The following is a 24520-nucleotide window of genomic DNA, read 5'->3' as shown; positions in this document are numbered from 1 at the left end:
AACGAAATATAAAAAATAAATAGTCATTTCGACACTAAAATGGTGATAATTATAAGCTAAAACTTACCAATGCAGCCACACTATCAATTGCCTTGTTGAATCGATCACACAGGTTTTTCATCGCATCGAAGTCTCCGGTATCGAGGTCGTTGAGATTGATTTCCTCGATGGCCGATTTAATTTCCGGCATATCCTCGCAAACCCATCGCACATTCTCGATCAGCTCGATTCCGTGGTCGTGTCCGCCACCGATGGAGAACGGCCAATTGTATAGAAACGGTTCGGCCCCAGCTGGAGATTGTAGTTTAAGCTCTTTGTAGTTTGGGGTTGCCATCTTGCAAAACTTTCAACACTTAACACTAGAAATATTCACTTTATTCTTTTCTCTATCTTAAAGGCAACTTTTTCTCAGATGTTAGTAACATTGTAAATCTGAAATTGTGACAAGAAAAAAATACCTTTGATTAGAATCGTTTTTGCGTACTGATGGTATAAGAGAAAAAACAACAATGTGTTTCTGTTTACAACAGGGAGACGGTCAATAACCTTGATTTACTATAATGTATTGCTCGAGCATTGAGATAAGCTGTCTGTCTGTAGATAAGTGCTACTACCTGTTCTCGATTTATGTGCCAATATTACTCCCGGGGTTACAACGTGCATCAATCCATGCTTGTAACAACTACAACATGGTGAATACAACCACAAATACCACGATGTCCGCGTGTAGTTTTACGTTTCGAAATGCATGTGGTATTTTTGTGTCAGCAACATAACCGGGCCGAGATTCGCGAATCATGTGGTTTTCTAGGCGCAAAATATTCAAGCATTAGGCAATCCACCACGACGTTTGTTTGACAATTCAGCGAGGGGTTTGTCAACAAGTTTACTTCTGCGAATTGAAAACCCCGTCCGACAACTATACTTCATTAGCCCGATTCGTTTGATGTTGGATCGAATCGGCGATTTTGTTGGACGTCGCACCCACCCGAGTTACGTCAGAAGTAATAATCAGCTGATCAGAAATGTCTCATGGATTGCCTAATTCAGTCGTGTTTTGACAAGTGAAAAAGGCTGAAATTTATTTTGGGTTTACCACCATAGATCTGCCCTGATCAGTGCGTTATACTGCCGCTCTACATCTCATTCTCCCATAATCGATTCTAAGCATATCGGTTCCACAACGACAAGCACACATTGGGTTTGCTGTCTCTTTTATTTATAACAGTGTGAGTCCAAGATTTTGTTAATATGAACCTAACCGTGGTGCGCTAACTTTAAGTTTTAACCCCAAGTTTGTGGATGTGATTAGATGCCACAAGATCGAAAATTTGTTAGTATCACGACAAAAAAATGAATTTTCCTGTTTCAATTTTTTTTAAAGCCAAATTGAGGAAAAGATTGTTTGATGCAACTTAACTAACGCGACACGAAAGACCACAAGAGTGGAAGGAGTGTTGAAATTAGTCAAAAAAGTTTGTTTATAAACCGACGCGAACATTTCAAATGGTCACAAAAACAAAACGTAAGCAAGTACGGTTAATACCTATTTGAACTGTAAGCTAACACAACTTTAAACACATTATAAATAAGCCGATTTTCATGCCTAAACATTCATGAAATAAATAATATATGAAAAGGCACAAAGGCAAAATAACTTGTTTTGTTTATGGTACATTTCACTTCCATTTAAGGCGTTCGCACACGTGGCGACAGAACACACGACACAAAGATATTCACTATGAGTTCTGTTCTACATATGCCCACGGTGTTGCTGTTGCCGAATTGGAATAGCTAGAACAAAATCCATAGTGAAAATTTTTGGGGCGTGTGTCCTGTGACCTCGTGTGTGTAACACCTTTAAAAACTAATTGTTTAGAGTTTCCTTATAGTACATTTTTGGTGTAGATCCGGTCTGATCGGCATTTCTGCCCTAAGCCAAAAATGCGTACCCCCCTCAACTCAAATTTTAAACTAGGACGAATTAGCGCATGGGCGCCATTTAAACACCTTTTTCAATATAAAGAATTTCATTTGGTATTATTTGGTATAATTATTATTATCATTTGTTGTTATGCATTCTTACCTTTCCGTTTCCATAATTTACCTTTACGCTAATATTTAGCCTATTTTTCATCATTCCTTGTTCTTTTGAGAGTATAGATGCCATTTTAGATTTCACCTTCTACCTAGGTACGAGTGGATTAGGACATTTGATATTACCTTAATACCCGGTTATGTCGGCGTTCTCTGCCTGTCATGGGTCAGTTGGTACTTTCTCTTTGCTCTTTCTTCTTTCTTAGTCCTTTTTTCCGTTCTGTTAGTGAGGTCATTATGTGTCAACGATTTCATGGGTTATTCCGTTTTCTTATCCTTGTACTCTACCCTTTTTTTGTTAATTTCAGTGCCTTCAGGAGTCTCCGGCGTTAGTGCACTTGTATACTTCTTTTCCTTTGTTTTTATCTATATTCATGTGTGCATATATGTATTTCTTAGTTTCGTTCATTGTTTCCGAATCTCCCAGGTTAAAAGAGATATCAGCAGATCTTTCATACTTCCTTCCGGTGGGTGCGTTGAATTGTGCGACATTAGCAAGTAGTAAATATTAAATATTTTGAGAACTTATTTCTCAGCATTGTGGAATCGAATGTTGCTTGAGGTGCCAGTGTTATGTGTACATATGGTTGTAGATTCTCGATCAGCGATATACTGAGAGCTATCATCTTTTTGTTCACTCTTGGTAGTCCTATGCATGAGTTTTTGCACATCATTAAGCCTTAGCAAATCTTGTCCGCTTCTCCAGAGAAGAAAAATAAATAACTTAAACGATACAGAAAGGAAAAAGGTTAGTGCTATGAAAAAATATGTTTATTCTGGCCACTCTGAATGGTTCAACGGACATGAAACAGGAACATGGTTAGTCATATTTTGTGATACATACACTGCGTTTAATTATATTACATTATAATTTAGTGACCCAAAGCAGTTGGCGAATTATAACTATGTAAACTAAACCGATTTTAATTACGTACATATTTCCATTTCTAAGTCTTCGATTGATCCCTGACAGTAATTGCAATCGGCTCAGGCTCTTTTGTGCGTCATGCATTCACTGACTCACAATCGAATTGTGCCTCGACCAACCTGACACAACGCGCCCATTCCCCTTACTGAGCAAAAGGGCAGGGACCTTAAAAAGCTAATGGTTTATATACTCAAAGAAGCAAAGCCAAAAAATGTGTATAGCACCTTTTTCTTGATGAAAGAGACTTTTCGAAAAGGACCCAAAACATTTACACTATGAGCTGACGACACGCCGAAAAGGGTTTATGGGAAAGGGCTAAAACGAGGGCGGTGTTTCAAAAGGGACCAAAACATTTATCTACAAAAATAGTTTAAAATGGAAAAATACCAGTTATTTTTTCCACTTTCATTTTCTCAACATCAGTGCATAGTATTTTATGCCATATGAATAACTTCAAAATGTTCTCGCTAGGTTGAAGATATTCGATTTTTTTTGCCAAATATAACAATGATATTAGCCTTTTTATTTTTCTGTAACGATTTTTTGAAACCCTGTTTTTGGCATTGAAAATGTCTTACTGCACTATCTGGGGATGGGTGTCATTCGTCATTTCAAACAATGTCACGTTTTTGCGTCACTTTTTTGAACGCTAATATCTCTGTTATTTATTGATGGATTTATGTCTTTTTTCTACGAAACAAATCGGAATTAACTGAAATTAGGTTCTGTTGCTTATATAGTTAATGTATTTCAATAATACAATATTGAAAACCCTGTAAAAGGAATATCGGAACACATAAAAACTCCAATACATTAGTCAGTATATTCCGGGAAGAGCCGTTAATGGGGAGCACCTAGCGACTCAGCCTAATACCATGAGATTATAAATAGAGATACCGCGTGTCTGTTTGAGTCAGTCGATGCTTGCAATCCAAACGAGCAACATCATGACTATATCATCCGGATGTAGTACAATTATCGATCATTTAAAAAGGGTCCATAAACAATTTTTTTCGTTTTGTTGTTTGAAGTATATGGACCTTTAATTTCTGAGGGGAAGTGAAATATAACATCAACAAAACAAGTTATTTTGTGTATTGACTTGTTTTGACGTGAGTCTTTGTTTTTTCCTTTTTCAAGGATTTTTATAAACGTGTCCACTGGAAAATAGCGAGTTACCGGAAGGGTAAGAATGAAGGAAACGGTAAAAAGGTGAATTTTCACCGTTTCCTTCATTCTCACCGTTCTGGTAATTCTCTTTCTCTGTCTGTTTTCCAGCGGACACGTTCATAAAGTTATTTTGCTTATGTGCCTTTTCGTTAATGCATTATTTCGCGAACAGTCAGGTTTCAGAATCAGCTTATTTAAGGTGTATAAAGCTTTGTTAGCGTCCATTTGAAGTAAGTATTAACCGCAATTGATTACGTTTTGTTTATATGCCCATTTGAAATGTTCTCGTCGATTTGTAGGTACGTATGGTAATGAGCCTATTGACACACACGTTTCATATTTCGAATATACGGGAGGCAGACTCAACTTGATTTGCGCCTACCTAGAGGTGTGAGTTTATTGTAGATTAAGGTGGGCGAAGATATTGAGTTATGTTAGAGTAGTTTTAGTTTTGATTTGTTTTCAAAATGCGATTCTTGGTAGTTAACCCAAAAGTAATGCCATCTGACCCAGAGAAAGCACTGATTGGTGTTTATTGTTATTACAGGTTTTCAAGTATTAGTATTTTGTAATAATCAAATTCCTTAGCATATGCATACTGGTAGTATTTAATATGGGAATTATGATTGGAACCAAAACAATCATATCCCTAGAAGAGTACTTTGATTTTTTTTATTTCGTACCATAAAACTGGTATACGCTGCGGTTCTCTTTGTTGCTTCATTTGAAACACGTTTGGAGTTGTGTTTTGAATATAAACAGTATTTAGCAAACACACTCTGGTTCGATCGATTGTGGAAAATTACTTCGAGTCGAGCAAACGTTAATGGTATGTTCTGGAGTGGTTCATTTCTAGATTGACATGTTTGAAAGTTCTTTTTTTTTTTTTCGAGAGTTGTCCTACTGGAGCTGTAGAGCTAGGTTCTCGGAAGGACTCCCCGTCAGAATCACATACTACAATTTGCAGACGAGACAGGCAATGTCGCCCAATAAAACACTGCAATAGGCCAATTGTAGCGGGCCGTGATTCTGAATGTGATATTCTTTGTACGGTTCAGGCATGTGCGGGCGTAGGGACTCGGAATCGCGTGTATCATCGCGAAGGGCTCGAATATTTGTACGTTAATGTGCTCGATCGCGTGTGCGTTTGTATGTCGCGTGTGCTAACGTGTAACTTCGCGTGCATAAATTCTATTTCATAACCGTGTGCCTTTCGCATATTCGCGTGTGTTCTAGAATGATCGCGCGCGGACCGTGAATCTGATACTTAATTTTTTGTGTACGGTTCAGATTCCAGAAGGAAGTGGGCTCTTCCATATCATTAGAGATCCCAATCATGTCGTCGTAGAACGCGTGGTCTAGTGGATATGAGCTTTATTTTTTTTGATTGGTCCAACTGAATGTATGGACCTAAATTGCTAGAATAAAGGTTAAAGATTTCCGGACGTGACCGATTCATGATCGCGCATTTGCGGGTTGGCGTTTGAGATCGCGTTTGTAACTTCGTAAGTACTAAAACGTTCACACAATTGCCGCAGTGTTATCAAGTTTACGCGATCGCGGGCATAGGTGTGCGTAGATGATCGCGAAGGGCTTAAGCGTTCGTATGTTGACGTGTTTGTCCTGTGTGCTCGCGTGTATGTGACTTCGCGTGTATAAATTCGATTTTGAAACCCTGCGGCGATTTATATATTCGCGGACCGTCATTCTGATCTTTAGTTTTCGGTGTACGGATCACATTCTGACAGGGAGAGAGTTACCCCATATCACTAGAGTTTCCGGTCATGTCGCCATGGAACGTTTTGTCTAGTGGATATGGTAGTTATTTTTCAATTTTATTATTTTTTTAATAATTAACAAGGACCTAGATTGTTTGTACCGAGGATAGATACTTCCGGACGATCCCGATTTATGATGGCGCGAGCGCGGGAGTTTGTAGGTTGACACTTGAGATCGTGTTGGTAAGTTTATGAGTGCTGAGATTTTCACCTTATCACCGGGGTGTAATCATGTTTGCGAGTTCGTAGGCTGCTTGGAAAATCGCGAGGGGCTCTAACGTTTGTGCGCTGACGTGATTTTGTAACGTGTGTTCTTGAATGGTTGCGCGAACCGTGAGTCTGATATTAAATTTTCAGTGCGCGGTTTGAATTCTGGCAGAGAGTGGGATCGTTTATATCGATAGGGTTCCCGGTCATGTCGCCATGAGACGTGTTGTCTAATAGGTATGGGCGTATTTTCTTAATTGGTCCAGCTGAAGGCATGGACCTAGGCTTCTAGGATCAAGGATAGACTTTCGGACGTGACCGATTCGTAATCGCGTGCACGATGGCATTTTTGTAGGTTCCCGCTGAGACCGCGTTTGAGAATGTGTGAGTGTTAAGACGTTCACTATCACCATCGTTGTTGATTCAGCTGAAGGCGGGTGTAGAATGGCAGTATAGGACTCGAAAAGAAGAAATAAAAGACAATATATGAGAGACGTAATAGATTAGATAGGTACAAGATACAGCTGAAGTTATGATCATCACATGAGACATACATTAGTACTTCAAACACTACTAATACTTGAATAGCCAATCACCACACATAGCACATCCTTTCTCAATTATCTATTTGTTATTGGTTGATTGTTGGTTATGAGCTGGTGAATAGAGGAAAGGTATAGAACAGACAAAAGGCTCATATCAGCCCTCCCGGCCTCCTCGACACACCACTATCGAGGCGTATTGTAATCAACATCTTGAAGCGGGCTTCTTATATAAATCAAATCCTCAGTAGTCATAATGTTTGGTGGATTATTAACATGAGAACTAATTAACCTCTAGTAGTAGAACTTGGTGCAAATAAAAACTAAAAAGAGCGAAGGTCCTTATATTTAGATAACTCTATTGAATATATTGTGGCTTGATGATGTTTACAATACCGTCAATCCCATCAACCTGCGAGAGGGAGATTGACATGTTTGAAAGTTCTATACCAAAAATTTGTTTTAATCCACCTAGTGCAGTGTTTTAAAACGTCGTTTTCGTGCTCAAAATTAATAGCGTCTAAACCGTTGACTTTGGAGGTATAGTTTGTTCGGAGAAGTTGTTGTTCTTATGATTGCGCATCCACAGAAGTATGCCGTTCAGTGATTAATTCACCTATAAGTGATATACGAAATTTATTTTTCGAACTAATTAAGGTAGAGACTTTGTGTCTTCAGCAAAGTCGTAGCAAATGTTACTACAAAAGAAGTTGCTGAAGACACCATATATCTAGCTTTAAAATTTTACGAGTTATGGAGCATATTATAAGGAAGACCCCTTAAAATTAGTTTTTTCATGATAACCTTTTTAGACATTCTCGTATCTTCTTAGGATCTTCCACAAAGTGGTTTGCGATATCGAAACACATATTTTTCACGAACATAGTTACTTCCTATCTGTTGAATTTAAAAAGATATTCCAAATTTTACGATATTTTTGGGGTAACTTCCACTATAAATAAATCGTTAAGGAGCAAACAACATCATAACATACTGAAAGTACTAGCTTTTTACTTTCATATAGTGGCCCGATTGTTAGTCGACACGATTCTCCCCGAGTGTTGTGTTCAATACAATATGCCATCGCAGTGGTATAAAATAAAGTATTCGAGCGCACTGCGACAAACAGCTTCATGTTTTTATGGTAAATTGCATATATTGCATAAATTGATATCTATAAATTAATTTGTGCTACTCTAACCATACTCGATCACAGCACTACACATTTCATCATCAGCACTTGTTGTACAGTAACTTGATGATACTAAAAACGTTGGCTTATAATCGCCTATAGCGAACCTCGAAATGGGTATTAGGGGCATGACCATCCTTCGAATCCCACGATTTGCGAAGAAACAATCTTCCACTTTAGCAGAGATTCGCGTAACACAGCAAGGGTAAGACCCACGACACACCGTGCGCGACTGACAAATTTTAGTCCTGCCAGCTATTTAGGACACATAAATAAGTTAATAAAGTTTTTGTTTATCGCAGTATAACTCGTTACAATAAAACTGGCAGCATAACAAAACACCATGGAGGTGGTCATTCAAAGACTGCAATGTCACTCGGAAAGTGAAGAATTGACGTGAGCGAAATCCACGACAAAGTACGAATCAAATGGCTAACGAACTTAAAATATCCGACCGCAGTAATTGACGCATAAAAAAATTAACTAAAGGTCAAACCTTACAAATTCCAAAATTCTACACTTTAAAATAAATAAAAAAAATCCCAAATTTATGATCTTTTCAACTGGTTACACTTCGAGTGCCGTACCCTGTACTAAAACCATTGTAGTGTCAGCTACGTCACCAAACAGACAGTAGAGAACATGTATTAGTAGCTACGAACAAACGCCAAACATACAACCCGTCAACCCAGAGCACGCGCCCTTGGGCTACCAAAGATCATTTAGTCCAGTGGTTTTCAACCTTTTTCGTTCCATGTACCCCTTTCCGAATATTGATCCCCATGATGTACCCCTTTCTGAAAATTGTTTGACCCGGAGACTCCAGTTTTTGGAGAGCATCTCATGGTCTCCGGGTTTTGCGTCTATTTCTCCTAGTATAGTGATACGATGAATAATTTTAACTCAATATGTTAAAATAAGTTTCTTCGGTGTTACTGTTGACTGCTCCAGAAGCGGACCTTAACTGTTAGCCAGGTAGAAAAAATTTGCTACTTTGTTGGAACCTTCCATGCGACTGTGATGACGAATAGCCGAATATTTTGTGCCCAGCAAAAATTTCGGAAGACACCGCAGTGTGCTTCACAGATGCTATCGCTTTCCTGCCTGCTTCTCGGTACTTAGCTGTGGCAGAGAGCACCTCCACAGCGTGAGTGGCTGGTGCTTTTGGATTTTTTTTCGATAGCCAGGGAAGTGAAATTTAACACCTATCTAAATGGACAATACGGTTTACAAACGCGATAAATTTACAGCTAATAAGAAAAGCTCAAAGTAGTGGTATGCATCATGCTTTCCCAAAACAAAACAACCAACGGTTAATGGGAATGAATGGAAGAGTTTATACTTGTCTAATTTAAGCTCAGCAGATAGGTCAGATAGGTTCAAAGTGATTCTATAAAAACCTATTCCAGGTCAGTAAAAATTTCCGGGTGAAAACCTTACTAAAGGTGGTAACCCTATTACCCTGTAAAAAAGATTTTCAATTGGATGAATGCCACAATTTTACAATAAGAAACCTGTTCCAGGGCACTCTCAGTAAGCATCTCAATTCTTGACATACTGACACAATATATAAAGACAAATGGTAATTGTTTACTTTAGCTACTTTTCCCCCTGTAAATGGAAAACATGTTTTTCTTTCGTGAATATGCTAGTTTAGTGTTGTAGATTCATAAAAATGAGGCGGAAAGCGAAAATTTTTAATAATTCATTAATTAGCTTTAAAGTAAGTTGTACCTAATAACTTTGTTCATAGGGTTATTGTGCTTCCGGAAGTAAGGTTTTTGGTGAAGCTAGTTTAATGCGGCTATGCCGCATAGCCGTAGTCCTCGTACTCGTCATCGGAAACGTAAGCGAACCTGTGATCCACTCGTTTGCCCGGTATACTCAAACAGAGGGGCCATCCCTAGTTTAAGTCCGACTGAGCGGTAGCGAAGTCGGACAGCATGAGAAAAAAATCGATGTGGCGTAGCCACATTAGGCATTAACAATGTTTTATTTAGTAACAATAGGATTGTATTCATCGGCAAAAATTAAATTATTGTCACTGCCTAATGTGGCTACGCCACATCGTTTCAATTGGGTGCTGTCCGACTTCGCTGCCGCTCAGTCGGACTTAAACTAGGGATAGCCCCTATGTTTGAGTATACCGGGCAAACGAGTGGATCACAGGTTCGCTTGCGTTTCTGATGACAAGTACAAGGAAGGCTCGTCCAGCGGATCCTCAGCGGCTTTGCGCCGCTTCGGATCCTTGGACTCGGCCATGCGGCGTAGCCGCATTAAACTAGCTTTGCCAAAAACTTTACTTTCGGGAGCACAATAACCCTATGTGCAAGGTTAGTAGGTAGAACTTACTTTTAGTCTCATTAATAAATTATTAAAAATTTTCGCTTTCCGCCTCTTTTTTATGAATCTGCAACACTAAACTAGCATATTCACGAAAGAAAAACATGTTTTCCACTTACAGGGGGAAAAGTAGCTAAAGTAAACAATTACCAAGACAAATACCCGACGGGAATGTTTGGATAACAAGTTAAAATTTGTCCGGCATAATTCACCCCCAACAGTCATCCAATTCACCCCTGGAGGTGAATTCACCCCCCGTTGAAAACCACTGATCTAGTCTATTGTGATCTACGGGAGCCCTGGGTTGGGACGCCCCAAGTTTAAAGAATCCCAGTACCAGGGCTTTTCGTCAAAACTCAGGGAAGTTGAATAACAAAATAAAAATATTACAAATTGAATTCAAAAAAATGTCTGGTAAGCCCATGCAAAAATGTAACTTGTTATTTAATTTTTTTCCATATGTTGAGTCAAAGTTATCAGTGATTGGAAAATGATTATTTTTATAAAATCCAGAAGTTCAAAAAATCGCATTAAGCCAACACAAAAAATACTTATCAATTATTTTTCGTTACATAATGCAAAAAATAATATTAGAATTAAATTTTTTGTTTTAAATCTGACGTGGAATGGTCAATATAAACTATTCGATAACTGTAGGCCAAGCAATCACTGAAATAATAGGTGATCATTATTTTAAATTATTTTCAATACATCTCAGCTTTTTGAAGTATTTCTAATTTAAACAACTTTTCTTCATTTTGTAATACAATTACCACAAACGCACAGCTCGGAGCCAATGGCCCAGATTCAAACAGCAAATAAAAGTGAATTAAAGTAACAGTTCCGCATCACATATCAAACAGCAAAACACTGAGCAATATCTATCCAGAAATAGCTCCTCTTCAATAATAACACGAAAGAGGGTATCACAATAAAGTGCACTTTCTCCCCAAGTAGTGGGTGGGTATCTGATGCAGCAACAGAAATCTCTCACCCATTTTACTTTCCATCTTAAGCACAGAATTCACACAATTCATCCAGAACGCGATGAAATAGTTTCCGTTTTTTTTTCTCCTACACATATATACAGTCGGGTACCTATCCTATATATCCTCAGCATCACAGTCATGGCGCGTAACTACTCTGCAAGTAGCCAGCCCGATAAAATGCTGACGAGGAACGAAAAACTGTAGGTTCGGTAAAGCACAGTGCGGTAGTGTGGAGAGTCCCTGTGAGACGGCATGCTTGTTGTGGGTGGAGCTGAGGGGGGAAATCACAACAATAACAAAAAAATCGATGTTTCACTTTGCTTCTCGCATTCTCTTCCTATGTGGGGCGTTTGCTTTTATTGATTTTTTTCTTTTGCTGTCTCTAACACATTTCACCACCAGCCGAGAATAGTGCTGTCACTCATCTTTTCATTCCTCCTGCCACAAAAATAGATAACAATTCCAACCGAGGGCAGACGAAATTTTCGACGCTATTCCGCCGAAGATACTGCCTTGTAAAGCCGCTCCCAGTTTGGTGACGTTGTTTTCGTCTTGGCGCTAGCCGAAAACCAATTATATTCCAAAATAACTAACTACATATCCCAACAATCACCTGTGAGACACATTATAGCCGAGGCTCACATTTGGCACATACAACACGGGACGTCACAGAAGAACGAGCGAAGCAAACTTTCCTCGAGGATTTCCCTGAGCAGACTGTGCTGAGACCGACCGAGAACGTGAGCGAGTTTAAACTTTTCTGGTGCGAGCTCTGTTGGAAAATCGATAGAATATTGATTTATTTTTCCTCACTCGTTTTCATGGTACACGAAACATACACATAGAAGGAAAGGCGAGGGGAATGGGTGCTTAGCATAGCAGAGCAGGGAAGCAGTAATGGGAACGCTTGTGGTGGCAGCCACGGTTTTTCGCATGGTCGCGCTGGATGATAGGGGTGGAGGCAATCGCGGTCAGTGGTGCTAGATGTTTTGACCGTTTTATCAAAATCCGCAACGTAATGTAATGAAGTGATATCCGCAGTGACCATATTGTTCGAAGAAGCATCAAAGGGTGTCAATACACAATGTACTAAAACGAACCATGGTTGTTGCGTGTTGTTTCAATTCCTTCCAGGGACAGAAAAATTAAATTTGACTTGTGTTTCGAATTCATCTCGTCAGTTACTGGCGCCAATTTGGGGCTTGACGCAATAATCCAAACGGTTACACAAGACACCTGAACGCCCTAAAGCAACTGGCTTGTTCCGAGAAGCAAAGCCAAAAGCTCTTGTTTGCCTACGAGAAAGTGAAAAAGAACTATTGTGTTTTGGCTAGGGAACCAAAAGACTGGCACTACTTTTATTTATATGTTCTCCTTAGTAACTGGCACCAACTTGGGGTCACCATGGACCCAGGGTTAAAAACTCTCTATAATTTTTTCGAGAGTAACCCTACTGGAGCTGTAGAACTGGGTTCTAGGAAGGTCTCCCCGTCGGAATCATTCACTACAATTCCAGACGATACGGGAAATGTGACCCAGTAAAACGCTGCTTAAGGTCGATTGCAGCGGGTCGTGATTATGATTACGATATTTAGATGCGTGGGTGTTGCGAGTTTACGATCGCGTGATACTGAGCGTTTCTTTGTGCACGCATGAGATCGCGCTAATCACTTTATAAGTGCTATATCGTTCACCAAATCATTGAGGCGCTTTTGCGTATGCGAAATCTTGGGCTTGGATGATCGCGATTGAATGTTCGTCTTTATGTATTATCACGAAGGATTCGATCGTTTGTATGTTAATATGTTCGATCGATGGGCTAGCGTGTGTCTTTGCGTGTAAAAATTTAATTTGATTTTGTAACAGCGTGACCATTTGCATATACTCTTGAGTTCTTGAATAAACGCGCGGATTGTGAATCTATTTATTTTTCAGTGTGTATTTCAGATGCAAGAAGACAGTGAGTTAACACTAGAGTTCCTGGTCATGTCGCCGTTGTCTTGTGGATACGAGCGTAATTTATTCTTATTGGTCCAACTGAAGGCATGGACCTAGGCTGCTAGGTCCGAGAGTAGGGATTTTCGTACAAAATCGCATAACGATCGCGCGAGCACGGGCGTTCGTCTGTTCACTTTTGAGATCGCGTTTGTAAGTGCAAAAACGTTCAGTTAGTAACCGGGGGAGGATGTTACCCTGTTTTCAAGATCAAGGTGGTACGAGTGCGTGGATTATCACGAAAGAAATTGATTAAAATTCAATTTTTAATATCGGATGATTCGTTTCCATAGAAAATGTAACACTATTAAATAGAACGATTATTAATAAAGACTGTAGGCAACTAAATTGCTTCACTGTCAAACTTCTGTAACTTTTTTCTTAAGTATTTTGTACTGAAACCCGTTCAATGTGTATTGTTTATATTGTGTAAGTTTCACTAGCAATTGTGCAACCGTTGTATTTGTATTTGTAAAAATTAACATTTAATGTCTCAATGAAAATTCCTTGAATTGGTCTTCTAAATCCAGATGATTAAAAATCAAATAGTTCAAAGAACTCGTTGAACCTCCGAACCATTGCAATGACAGGACTGTTGGAAGCATAGTCAGTTGATCTCATTCCAGGAACAAGAATAACTCTTTGGCGAAGAGTACGAGATGTTGCATAGAAGTGCATTTGTGCTAGTAGGTCAGGAACATCGTATTCATCCAGCAGTACTTCGGCCACAAAGACTGCATACGGCGACAGGTTTTGCGGATCACACCATGGCAAGAAACGCAGAGCGTACTTGACAAATCGTCCCTGAACGTCTTCGATCCTATTGATCCAAACAGCATGGTAAGGCTTCCACTAATGAACATTAAAGAGCTTTAAAACACAAAGGATCACGAAATTCGTTGGATATCTTAAACATGAATCCCAGTTGTCAATTGGCCTTGTCGATTGTAGCAGAGGTGGAATTGCGGCAGAAATATGAGAAAAACGGATATTCACACACAACAAAAGTTAACCCAAACGTTATGCAAGACTTTTTGAACAGTGTTGAGTGGAGCGAACATGGTAAAAGTGGAATAATGTTTCATTTTATTCTCTGAGAGCTTGAAAACGAACCGATGAGTGGGTAAATTTTGAATAAGTTTTTCGTGTGATGCAATTTTATTCCGTACACATTTTAATGCCATCTTTGCAAATAGCCCTTTTATGTTCCACGAATAAAATGCAAAGTCTGCTAGTTCCAACATGAGTGCATATAAGGAGAGTGACGATAAAATTGGAGCAATTTTTATTTGTCAGTGTCATTCCAAACGAGTCAAATTCATGTATTTTGAGAGGTCGTTTGTTCGTTTGGAATATCACTGACATATAATTATGACAGTTGTCTTCACTCTCTTTACATACACCCTGGTTCCAACTTAAACATTGAAGTAAGAAGTTGTTGATTATTTATTGAATTTGCGTTTCGACTTCGTCTCATCAATATTCGACACTAACTTAGTGGTAGGACTAAGCTAACGCCGGATTCACGCTAGCTCCAACAAACGAAAGTACTTTTTGTGATTTTTAACAAACCTCATGATTACATGCGTGATGTCCCACAAGAAACTCTCATCAGTTTAATCAGAACACCTTTTCTTACGGGACATCGCACATGATTAGGGGTTTGCTCAGGAATACAAATCGAGTTTTCGTTTTTTGGAGCTAACGTCAATCCGGCGCTAGCTTAATCCCGTCACTAAGTTCGTGTCGGATTCTGATGAGGCGAGGTCGAAACGTAAATTCCCTAACTAATTTAAGTTGTTGAAATTATTGGTGAAAGTAAACTACTAATTCAGTACGAATTCATCGAAAGGGCTGAAGAAATTTTTGTAAACAAACATGTTTCACTCAATATTCCGCCGTAGAGTGGAATTTCATGAACAGCACATGAATGTTTGGCGTTCAAAAGGGTCAAATCCACATTTTTCCGAAATTAACTTTTTTACTTTTTTAATAGTTTCAAGTAAACCACCTGTCACTCGAGAAATTTGAAAATTATTTTTCGTTTTTTTTGCTATTACCAATCAAAGTTGGCCGGTGTTAAGTCAAACCGGACTAAATCGCAAAACATAAAAAAATGAGACGGTAGAACTGAATAAAGAATTTTTTCAGCTACATTTCTTCCAGATTTGAAGCTTTTTCGAGAGTTGTGATACTGAATGTGATATTGATTGTACGGTTCAGGTATGTGCGGGCGTATGGACTCGCGATCGCGTGTATCATCGCGAAGAGCTCGAGCATTTGTACGTTGACGTGTTCGATTGCGTGTGCGTTTGTATGTCGTGTGTGCTAACGTTTATGTAACTTCGCGTGCATAAATTCTATTTTATAACCGTGTGCCTTTCGCATATTCGCGTATGTTCTTGGATAATTGCGCGCGGACCGTGAATCTCGCTCAGATGCTAAAAGAAAGTGAGAACTTCCATAGCACTAGAGTTCCCGGTGATGTCGCCATGGAACGTGTTGTCTAGTGGATATGAGTTTTATTTTTTGATTGATCCTACTGAATGTATGGACCTAAGTTATTAAGACAGAGAGTAATGGTTTCCGGACGTGACCGATTCATGAGCGCGCGAAAATGGACGTTTGTGGATTCGCGTTTGAGACAACATTTGCAACTTCGTAAGTGCTAAAACATTTTCCTTATTACCCGGATGTTATTAAGTTTGCACGATCGCGAACGTAGGTGTGAGTTGTTAATCGCGAAGTGCTCAAGCGTTCGTATGTTAACGTATTTGTCACGTGTGCTCGCGTTCATGTGACTTCGCGTGTACAAGACTGGATTTTGTAACCGTGTGGCCATTCCTATATACGCGTGCGTTCTTGGATGGTCACGCGAACCTTCATTCTGATAGTCTTCGGTGTACAATTCACAGGGAGTAAGTTACCCATATCACTAGAGTCCTCGGTCATGTCGCCATGTAACGTGATATCCAGAGGATATGAGAGCTTTCTTTTTTTAATTGATCCAATTGAAGGCATGGACCTAGTCTGCTAATATAAAGGATATAAACATCCGGAATTGACCGATTCATGATTATGCAACCGCGGGAGTTTTTAGGTTCACGCTTGAGACCTCGTTTGAAAATTTATAGGAGCTGAGACATTAACTTTACCACCAGGATGTTATCATGTTTACGAGATCGCGTGTGTAGGTGCCGTGGATGGTCGCGAAGGGCTCAAGCATTTGTATATTAACGTGTTTGTCACGTGTATGTGATTTCGCGTGTATAATTTCGATTTTATTTTATGTATTCCTGTTTGATCGCGCGCGAACCGTGGGTCTGATGCTTAATTTTTAGTGTATGGTACAGATGGTAGAAGAAAGTCCGTTTCCCCATATCACTAGAGTTCCAGGTCATGTCACCATGGAATGTGTTGTTTAGTGAATATGAGCGTTACTTTTTTTTATTGGTTCAACTGAAGACTTAGTCCAGACTGCTAGGACCGAGGTAAGACTTCCGGACGTGACCGTTTCATGATCGCGCGAGTGGTGGGTTAATGTTTGAGACCGCATTTGGAAGTTTACAGATGCCACGTTTACTTAACTACTGGTGTAGGCGAAATCGCGAGCGTAAGTATGTGTGGATTATTGCAATTGCATGGGCGCGTTTGTGGCCAGGTTTGTGTTATCGCGAAGGCCACGAGCGTTTGTACCTATATGAGTATAGATAGCGTATAGTAGAGATAAACTAATAAAAGGGATTATAACATGCCGAATAAAGAAAAAAAGAGGTAAAGAGCTTGATTAGAAGTGTATACATTGACCGATACCATTTTGGTATACATCAATAATAGGACAGCATACTAATAGATGCATAAAAAAACAGACTAGCAAAGTAGAATAGAAAAACACACCTAACATGCAATTAAACTCATCTAAATGCAGCAAATGTTCTATTTTACCTTAAACGACAATTGCATGCTGTTAGACTTTCATCGTGCTATGCTGGCAGGCAATGGATGACTCACGTGCGTCGGTAAATTCATTGTACGCTAATTTATCCATTCCGACTTTCCCGAATGAATAGAACCAAATGCACAAATTGATCACCAGCAGTATTAGCCACTACTCTATCATATACGCCAGTTCTGCGTCCATTCCCTGACCCAACTGCCACAAATAGTCAGACGAACACATACATAGATAGACATACGACTAGCACATAACAATTGTACACTAGTACGAAAAACTACGATTATTACAAAGCGACAACTAATAGTTTTCTACTTAATCTACTTTATTACATTAATTTAATTACTAAATTAATTTAATTAGTTTATGCAAGATGACTAAGTCGACCGATAAATGTACACACAATGACTCCCACTGTGAGTCCCGTACACGAATATCGCCATCAAATTGTGGAACAATTTTTGCAAACACTGCACAGAGCAAAAGTCAATCCACGTCGACCCGCCAATCGGCCACGTCACCGCGCAGACTAGTGGTTCAGCGTTGGTAGCGCAGGTGCAGAGTAATAAAAAAATGGAGCTTAAAAAAGGCGCATAAGCCCTCTCGGTCTCCTCGATGCGCCACTATCGAGGCGTAATGCAATACCCATCTTAAAGCAATTGTCTGTCAGAGGTTCTGTAGGACTGATGCACGCAATATACTTGATGATGTTTGCAATACCGTCAGACTCCTAAACCTTGGGGAGGGTGTTATAGCTCCTTATAAATTTTTATTACTATTAAAAGGATCTACTGATTACGACATGACCTAACTGATTATAAAGCAATGTAATTTATTTCAAAAGGGCCTAACCAGCAATAATCTAGTTATACAAGTACATAAAGGATTAGTATATTATAACTGATTATAAAAGGATTATACAATAAGATCCACACCAATTCCAACTTTTACAAAATTTAGCGCTTTTTCGCAATAAAATCTGGACACCTAAAACACATAGATCTCTTGAAATGTTCAATCGAAAAATGAAACTTTTCTCACAGATATGGCCTTATGTCTGTTCTATCGAAAAATACATAATTCATTGAAATGTAACAAGTGCTTTGAAAAATAACGTAGAAATTAATACGTGTTAGAAAAGTTATTTTGTGCAGTCCAAACAAAAATCAGGGATAGCCAATTTAGCTGCTTCGTTACACAATTTTTGGTATTTTGCTTTGGTTGTTACCTGCTGTTGACATTTAGACCGCTCTTATTGCGAGAGCTCAATTTCGTAGAAATAGCTTCGGGCAGTTCGATGCAATATAGACATTATTTGCTTCTAAACATGCAAAATATCTGGTCACAACCGAAAGAGTACATTATGACTGCACTAAAATCATTCTGGTAGATATTCTGGGGTACCTTCCTGTCGATAGGAAGTTTTTTTTTGGTTCATCCACTGATACAGATGAGTTGCCAGACTAAATATTTCTTGCGAAACTCATTATTATTTTTATTCTTTATTTATCAATATTATGCAACTTAAGACAAATCTTGAGCGTTTTTTCAAGAAGAAATATCTGCAATGAGTTACTCTCTTTGTTTACTTCCTTTTTCGATTTTTACAGCGTCACTATAACACTTTTCACTTATTTTACAGTAAAGATCGAAAGACGGTAGTTTTAACTAGCATAATATGCAAAGAGTTCAGGGATAAATGTCAAAGTGACCAAATTATTAACAGAAGAAAAAGTAAACAAAGAGAGTAAATCATTGCAGATATGTCTTTTTGAAAAAACGGTCAAAAAATATCTTTCTAAATTTACTTAGACTCCACTGTCGTTCACAATTTCTTTGTCACCTCATTTGGTTGCATAGCAGTATAGAAAAACAAACAATGAAATTGTTTGAGGTCGTCTACGTTCTAAGTTTCGTAACACATTATCACGTTGGAAAATTTGGTCATCCAATCCACGAAAAACATTTCGAACTAGTGTTTAGCCCTCACATGCTACCTATTATTATGGTACGGAACGGTCATTATCTTGAATGACTGCATTCCTGATGCTTCGAATTATACACAAATACTTATGACAGAACAGAAAGGTTCAACATAAGTTCATCATCATTCAACATAAGTTGAAAATAACCGATTAGGCTATGCTAATAACGAAACCAAATGTAAATAACCAAAAACAAAGATGAGAAAAATAGTTATATTTTGAATCACTTGAAATGTAAAATACTCAGAAATGTAAAAAGGAACTGAAACAATAAATGATTGAACGGTAAACAAAAGAAAGGTCTGGCCTTCTTCTGATTGTTTGTCTCACCATCGAATCCATTTGGTCATTTGTTAATATTGGTTTTGCATTTCTTTTATGTGTAGCAGTTGGAAATCAACTATTAAACAATTTTGAAAGATTGTGGACAGAAGTTGCAGATTACAAAAAAATTGTTTATATGTATTCTAATTAGAAAGAAGATCTAGATTTTGTCACGAACAAGCCTCATATACACTGCCCATAAAAGCACAAGAGTCCCATATTGAAAGCCGAGAAAAACACTGTTCAAGATTTACATTTTCATTGAGCCTTATAGATGGGACAACCATGTTTTGGTATTTTTTTTCGATATTTTCTGAACAAACCTGGTAATCTTATTTATGCATTGTGATTCAGTGGTGATACAGAATACAATCCAACAGATAACTCATTTTCGACAAGAATCCATATGGGATATATATAGCTAACAGTCTTAAAAAACTCACCCTAATGCACAGATTGAAATTGGGAGCATGATAATAGAAACCTAGCAAGAATAAACTCAATATGCTATCTATAATTCAACAATACAGGTAAATACACTTCCCTTTATCAAACCAACCATCATCGTTCCAACTGGCAGCGCTGACCGTGAGACTATATAGACACAGCGTCGAAGGCTAATGAGGTGCGATGAGGAACAGCGAAGCAAGCATTAGCTTCCAATCCAACATAGAGGAGGCATCGCGCAAGGCATAGAGCAAGGTAGTGAGGGAGGCAAGTACCTATCTATAGGAAAAACTAGTAACATAACGCTGCTTTTGCTGTGATACTGATGCTGCGCTGCCCCATGAGGACGGGGGCACGTAAATACGAGTGACGAAGAGATTACAGCAGAGACGTTGAACTAAACTGTTTTGAGTGCCTTGCCATGCTCCTGCAAACAGCAGAGAAGAGGGCACACATACATACATAGTTTCACTGATCGACGGCACTCTTCTTCGTCAATATAGCGGCGGTGGAGATATCGGCGCTCTTTCGATATAGGAAGGAGCCTCGGAAATATTTTAGTGATAAACATGAGTCACTCTACCGGGAATCGAATAGGTGTCAACAGAGTTCAAATAGCGGTGCTGCTGCGGTGAATTTGTAGGGTTTGTTTAGGTTTTGGTCTGCAGGGCGGATTGGAATGTGGCGTATTGCGTGTTTCAATTGTGGTTCTATCAATAGCCATAATCATAATATCCTTTTAAACTTATAACGGAGATAGAATTGTACAAGTCCGTTGATTAACAATATGCGAAATTGTGGTTTAAACTGATTGTGATCAAAAAGCTGAATTGCTGGAAATATCATTTTATAACATGCGTCGTGTTATCGTAAAGTGGCATATTTGAAAGATCCACGGTGGAATGAAGGAGATAATTTGTACTTTTTGCGAACGGCACTGCTGCGCTGCCATGTCGTTAATAAATGCCTTATTCATTCCGCTCGCCTTGGCGACACCCTAATCGTGTAATGATGTTCGGAGTACAGGACTACAGCCGAATTCACATCACATATAGACTTTGTCGCCTTTTTGAAGAAGATGGCCACTAAGTTCCAGTAGGTCGCTATTCCTGTGCGATCGGGGGATTAGGATGCCTTGGCATGAAATTGATCACCCAGTACTACTGCAGAACATCTTTCGCGCAAAGGCACAAGACCAAATCCGGTCAAAAAGTGTAGGGCTATCGGGAGGCCTCAGAGGTGGATGTAGACGCTTTTGGAGACATTCTTTCTAGTAGACCTGCCCATCAAATGTTGCGATTGCACCGCTTTTCGTAGGAGCTAATTACGTGTCAAATCATCTATTTTTGGAGAACTTGGATATTTCGAGTGTTTTTTCAAAAAGACATATCTGCAATGAAATACTCTCTTTGTTTACTTTCTCTTTCGATTTTTACGGCGTCACTATAACGCTTTTCACTTATTCTACAGTACAGATCGAAAGACGGTAGTTTTAACTAGCATATTATGCAAAGAGTTCAGGGATAAATGTTAAAGTAACCGAATTATTAACAGAAGAGAAAGTAAACAAAGAGAGTAACTCATTGCAGATAATATTGACATTGACATATTATGTCTTTTTGAAAAAACGCTCAAGATGTCTTCTATTTTCTAACTTCCTCGGGGACGTCGAAATTATGACGAAAAGTGAGAATAAGAAACCTTGGAAGCTGTCGGGAATCTGCTTTCTCATCAGTCTTGTCACCCATTACAAGACAATGCGGGCTTGATAACAGTCTTTCACATTTTTTGGCATTGTGCTCCAAAGTTTTGCTTAAATGTAGTTTTTTCACCACGTCTGCGACTGAACCATTGTGGTTCCTCTAGAGAGGTTCGACCATTCGTTTGTGATTCTTCACACGGAGATCCATTTTTGGTAATTTTTTCCTTCCTATCGATAGTCAAACGTTTGTTGTACCGTTTCAAAACAAGCCTTACCTAGATTAAACCATTGCTAGTTTTGAAAAAAAAGGAAACGAGGATAACCGTGAGCACCATTTGAATTTAAAGGGGTTTAATTAATTGATGGGAGAGGCTTGGCTAAGAAGGTAAATGTCACTCCTTTGGTTCTAGCTTCTTGGGAAGGGGCAGAGATATTCATAATTAGTCCGACTGAGCGGTAGCGAAGTCGGACAGCATGACAAAAAGCGATGTGGCGTAGCCACATTAGGCACTAACAATGTTTTATTTAGTAACAAAAAATAGCATTTATTCATAAAAATGTTGTCAGTGTCGTATGTGGCTACGCCACATCGTTTCATTCAAGTGCTGTCCGACTTAAACTAGGGAGAGCCCCTATGTTTGAGTATACCGGGCAAACGAGTGGATTACAGGTTTGATTGCACCCTACGATAACAAGACCAAAACCACCTTGTCCCTCGGTTTCTCAGCGGCTTTGCGCCGCTTCGAATCCTTGGACTCGACTATGCGGCAAAGCCGCATCACACTACCTTCACCCTTAACGTCACTTTCTCATGAGCAATGTCATTGTTAGTAAGGTAAGTGGAAACAACTTATTTTTCAGTTTAAACTACTTTAAAGAATTTTTTTATAGCTAGTTATAAAATAGGCCATTTAGAACCATTTCCAAAAGAAATTAAACCTCTTTTCGAAAAAGCCGCGATTCGGAACCAGTACCAAGTTTTATTTTGGATCTTTATGTGATCTCCTAAACTTATATCCTTGACCTGATATACAATTCTGTACTGACAGATTTTCGTAACCAATAAAACAATAAATTACAAATTTTTCCGTTGACTATCTAGTCAATTAATATAGAAAGAAGTCAAGCAAGTGTTTGTTTAAAAAACTTGTTGGTCCATTTGAAGATATCTCACTATTCACCATTATCGACAATTATTTACCAGTTTTTAACTGTGCTTCAAATGCAATCTAAAACTTAAAAATAATATGCTCTATTATAGAACAGCATTGTTTAGTAAATATAGCGAAAAAGGCATGAAAATAACTCTTACCCCCTGGGTGCACTAGTATGGTACCGTCCGATCTTTCCCAAGAAGAGAAAAACATCTATCCATTCATTGCGGGGTAGCTTCCACTCACGTCCGCCTAATTTACAGCAGCTGCCGCTTTCAGTCCGGCCGTACACAACACTCTCAAACGCCAGCACTATCCAGCCACAGTGAACGCACTTCCGCTAATCCAAAACACGGCAGCTTTTCCTCTGTTCTTCACTGTACATCAAATTTTATTTTCGACGGCAGCAGAACCACCTTCCCGGTGTGTGTGCGTGACTCGCTAAACAATCTTCCTGCACTCGCGTTTTTCTTGCCTCTTCGCTTGTTTAGCAGCGCTCACTCACACTAGCAGGGAGCACTCGCGGAGAAACGCGCTCCGCCACCGAAAGAAATGGCTGCTCCCAGGAAACGGCACCACCAGAAAAAGAAAATACCGCACTTGAGCTCTGAAAAGCCCCTTCACACTACAATTTCTTCGACAAACTCCATTGAGGGTATAATTCCACAATCATGTTAACATTTCACACGCCGAAACTTCAATGTGCCCATGAAAAGTAATAATCTAACGAGTATCTCAAATCCCAGTCGAACGCGAGTTTGTCTTGACTGCTTCACTCGTCACGACGACGACGTATCTCCCCCCATTAATGGATCTTTGAGCGAAAATGGGTGCTACAATTTTTCAAGCTCACTTTTCTGCCATTTCGCACTACTTTTCGGTGTACAATTTACACACAGCGGCCACATTAACCGATAAACTCGTCACTGATCACACTTTTTCATCTGCAGACACAAATTTGCGGGCCGAAATGTGTGATAAACAAAACAGATCTTTCGGACCACGCACTGCAGCGAAAAAAATGAGGATTGCACTCAACGACTTGTTTCACTCTGCTGATGGTGCTCTTTTAGCAGTGTTCTGAAGATCGTCGTCTCTTGCTTGATGGATGACGAAGTGTATGTGTGTGCGTGACATCTTAAGACGGATGGTGCCTGGAATCGTCGCCAGATGGTGCCTTAATACTTGACAGTTGTAGGCTGACATGTGTCATTCTTGTCCATGGTTGTTGATATAAAAGGTGGTAACATTTCTCTACGTCAACTGAAATAATTTGACACGGTCACATGAAGAAACAATATTGTTATCGCATTAAATGAAGAATTTTTATGGCATTAAATGAAGAATCATAATGACATTAAATGAAGAATTATACATAGGGTAACCAATTCAATTTAGACCCCTACATATTTTGAACCCTTGTCATACATTTATCTCCTTTACTGCCAATTCTTCCAAATTTGTTATTACACTCTTTGGGTTGTTTTGTACACTGATGAAAACGTAAAAGGATTATCTAGTAATTTTACAAATAGAAATTTGCAATTGGGTCATTAAATGAGAAAAAAAATCTTTTTTATCACCTACATCGATAAAGCTGATTTTCGTGATTACAACAATATTTTTTTGCAACTCAGGAAACGTGAAAATAAAATTTAAATTTAAAATAAAGAAATATGTTGACAGTCTTGATTTGACACTATCAGAAGCAT

At 39.0% G+C, this 24520-nt stretch overlaps 1 protein-coding gene across 6 annotated transcripts in view; it reads right to left on the bottom strand.

Annotated features, from left to right (window-relative positions):
* Positions 1–23880, bottom strand: part of LOC131683673 (histone-lysine N-methyltransferase, H3 lysine-79 specific) — a 46733-nt gene extending 22853 nt beyond the window's left edge. For 4 of the 6 annotated variants that reach the window (XR_009304546.1, XR_009304547.1, XR_009304548.1 and 1 more), the window contains exons 1-2: positions 22967–23880; positions 68–432 (exon numbers count right to left, since the gene is read on the bottom strand). Coding sequence is in view for 2 of the 6 variants with exons in the window: in XM_058965855.1 (XP_058821838.1) it covers positions 68–334 (267 nt within the window). In the remaining 4 variants the exon portion in view is untranslated. Of the gene's footprint in view, positions 1–67; positions 433–11859; positions 11974–22966 lie in introns of those variants that run through there. The other 2 variants (XM_058965855.1, XM_058965856.1) reach the window with 2 other exon arrangements.
* Between the last annotated feature and the right edge of the window lie 640 nt (positions 23881–24520).

The sequence above is a fragment of the Topomyia yanbarensis genome, chromosome 2 (assembly GCF_030247195.1).
Source record: "Topomyia yanbarensis strain Yona2022 chromosome 2, ASM3024719v1, whole genome shotgun sequence".
Lineage (NCBI taxonomy): Eukaryota > Metazoa > Arthropoda > Insecta > Diptera > Culicidae > Topomyia > Topomyia yanbarensis.
The sequence above is the reverse complement of the archived record's forward strand: the minus strand, read 5'-3'. Positions and strand labels throughout refer to the sequence as shown.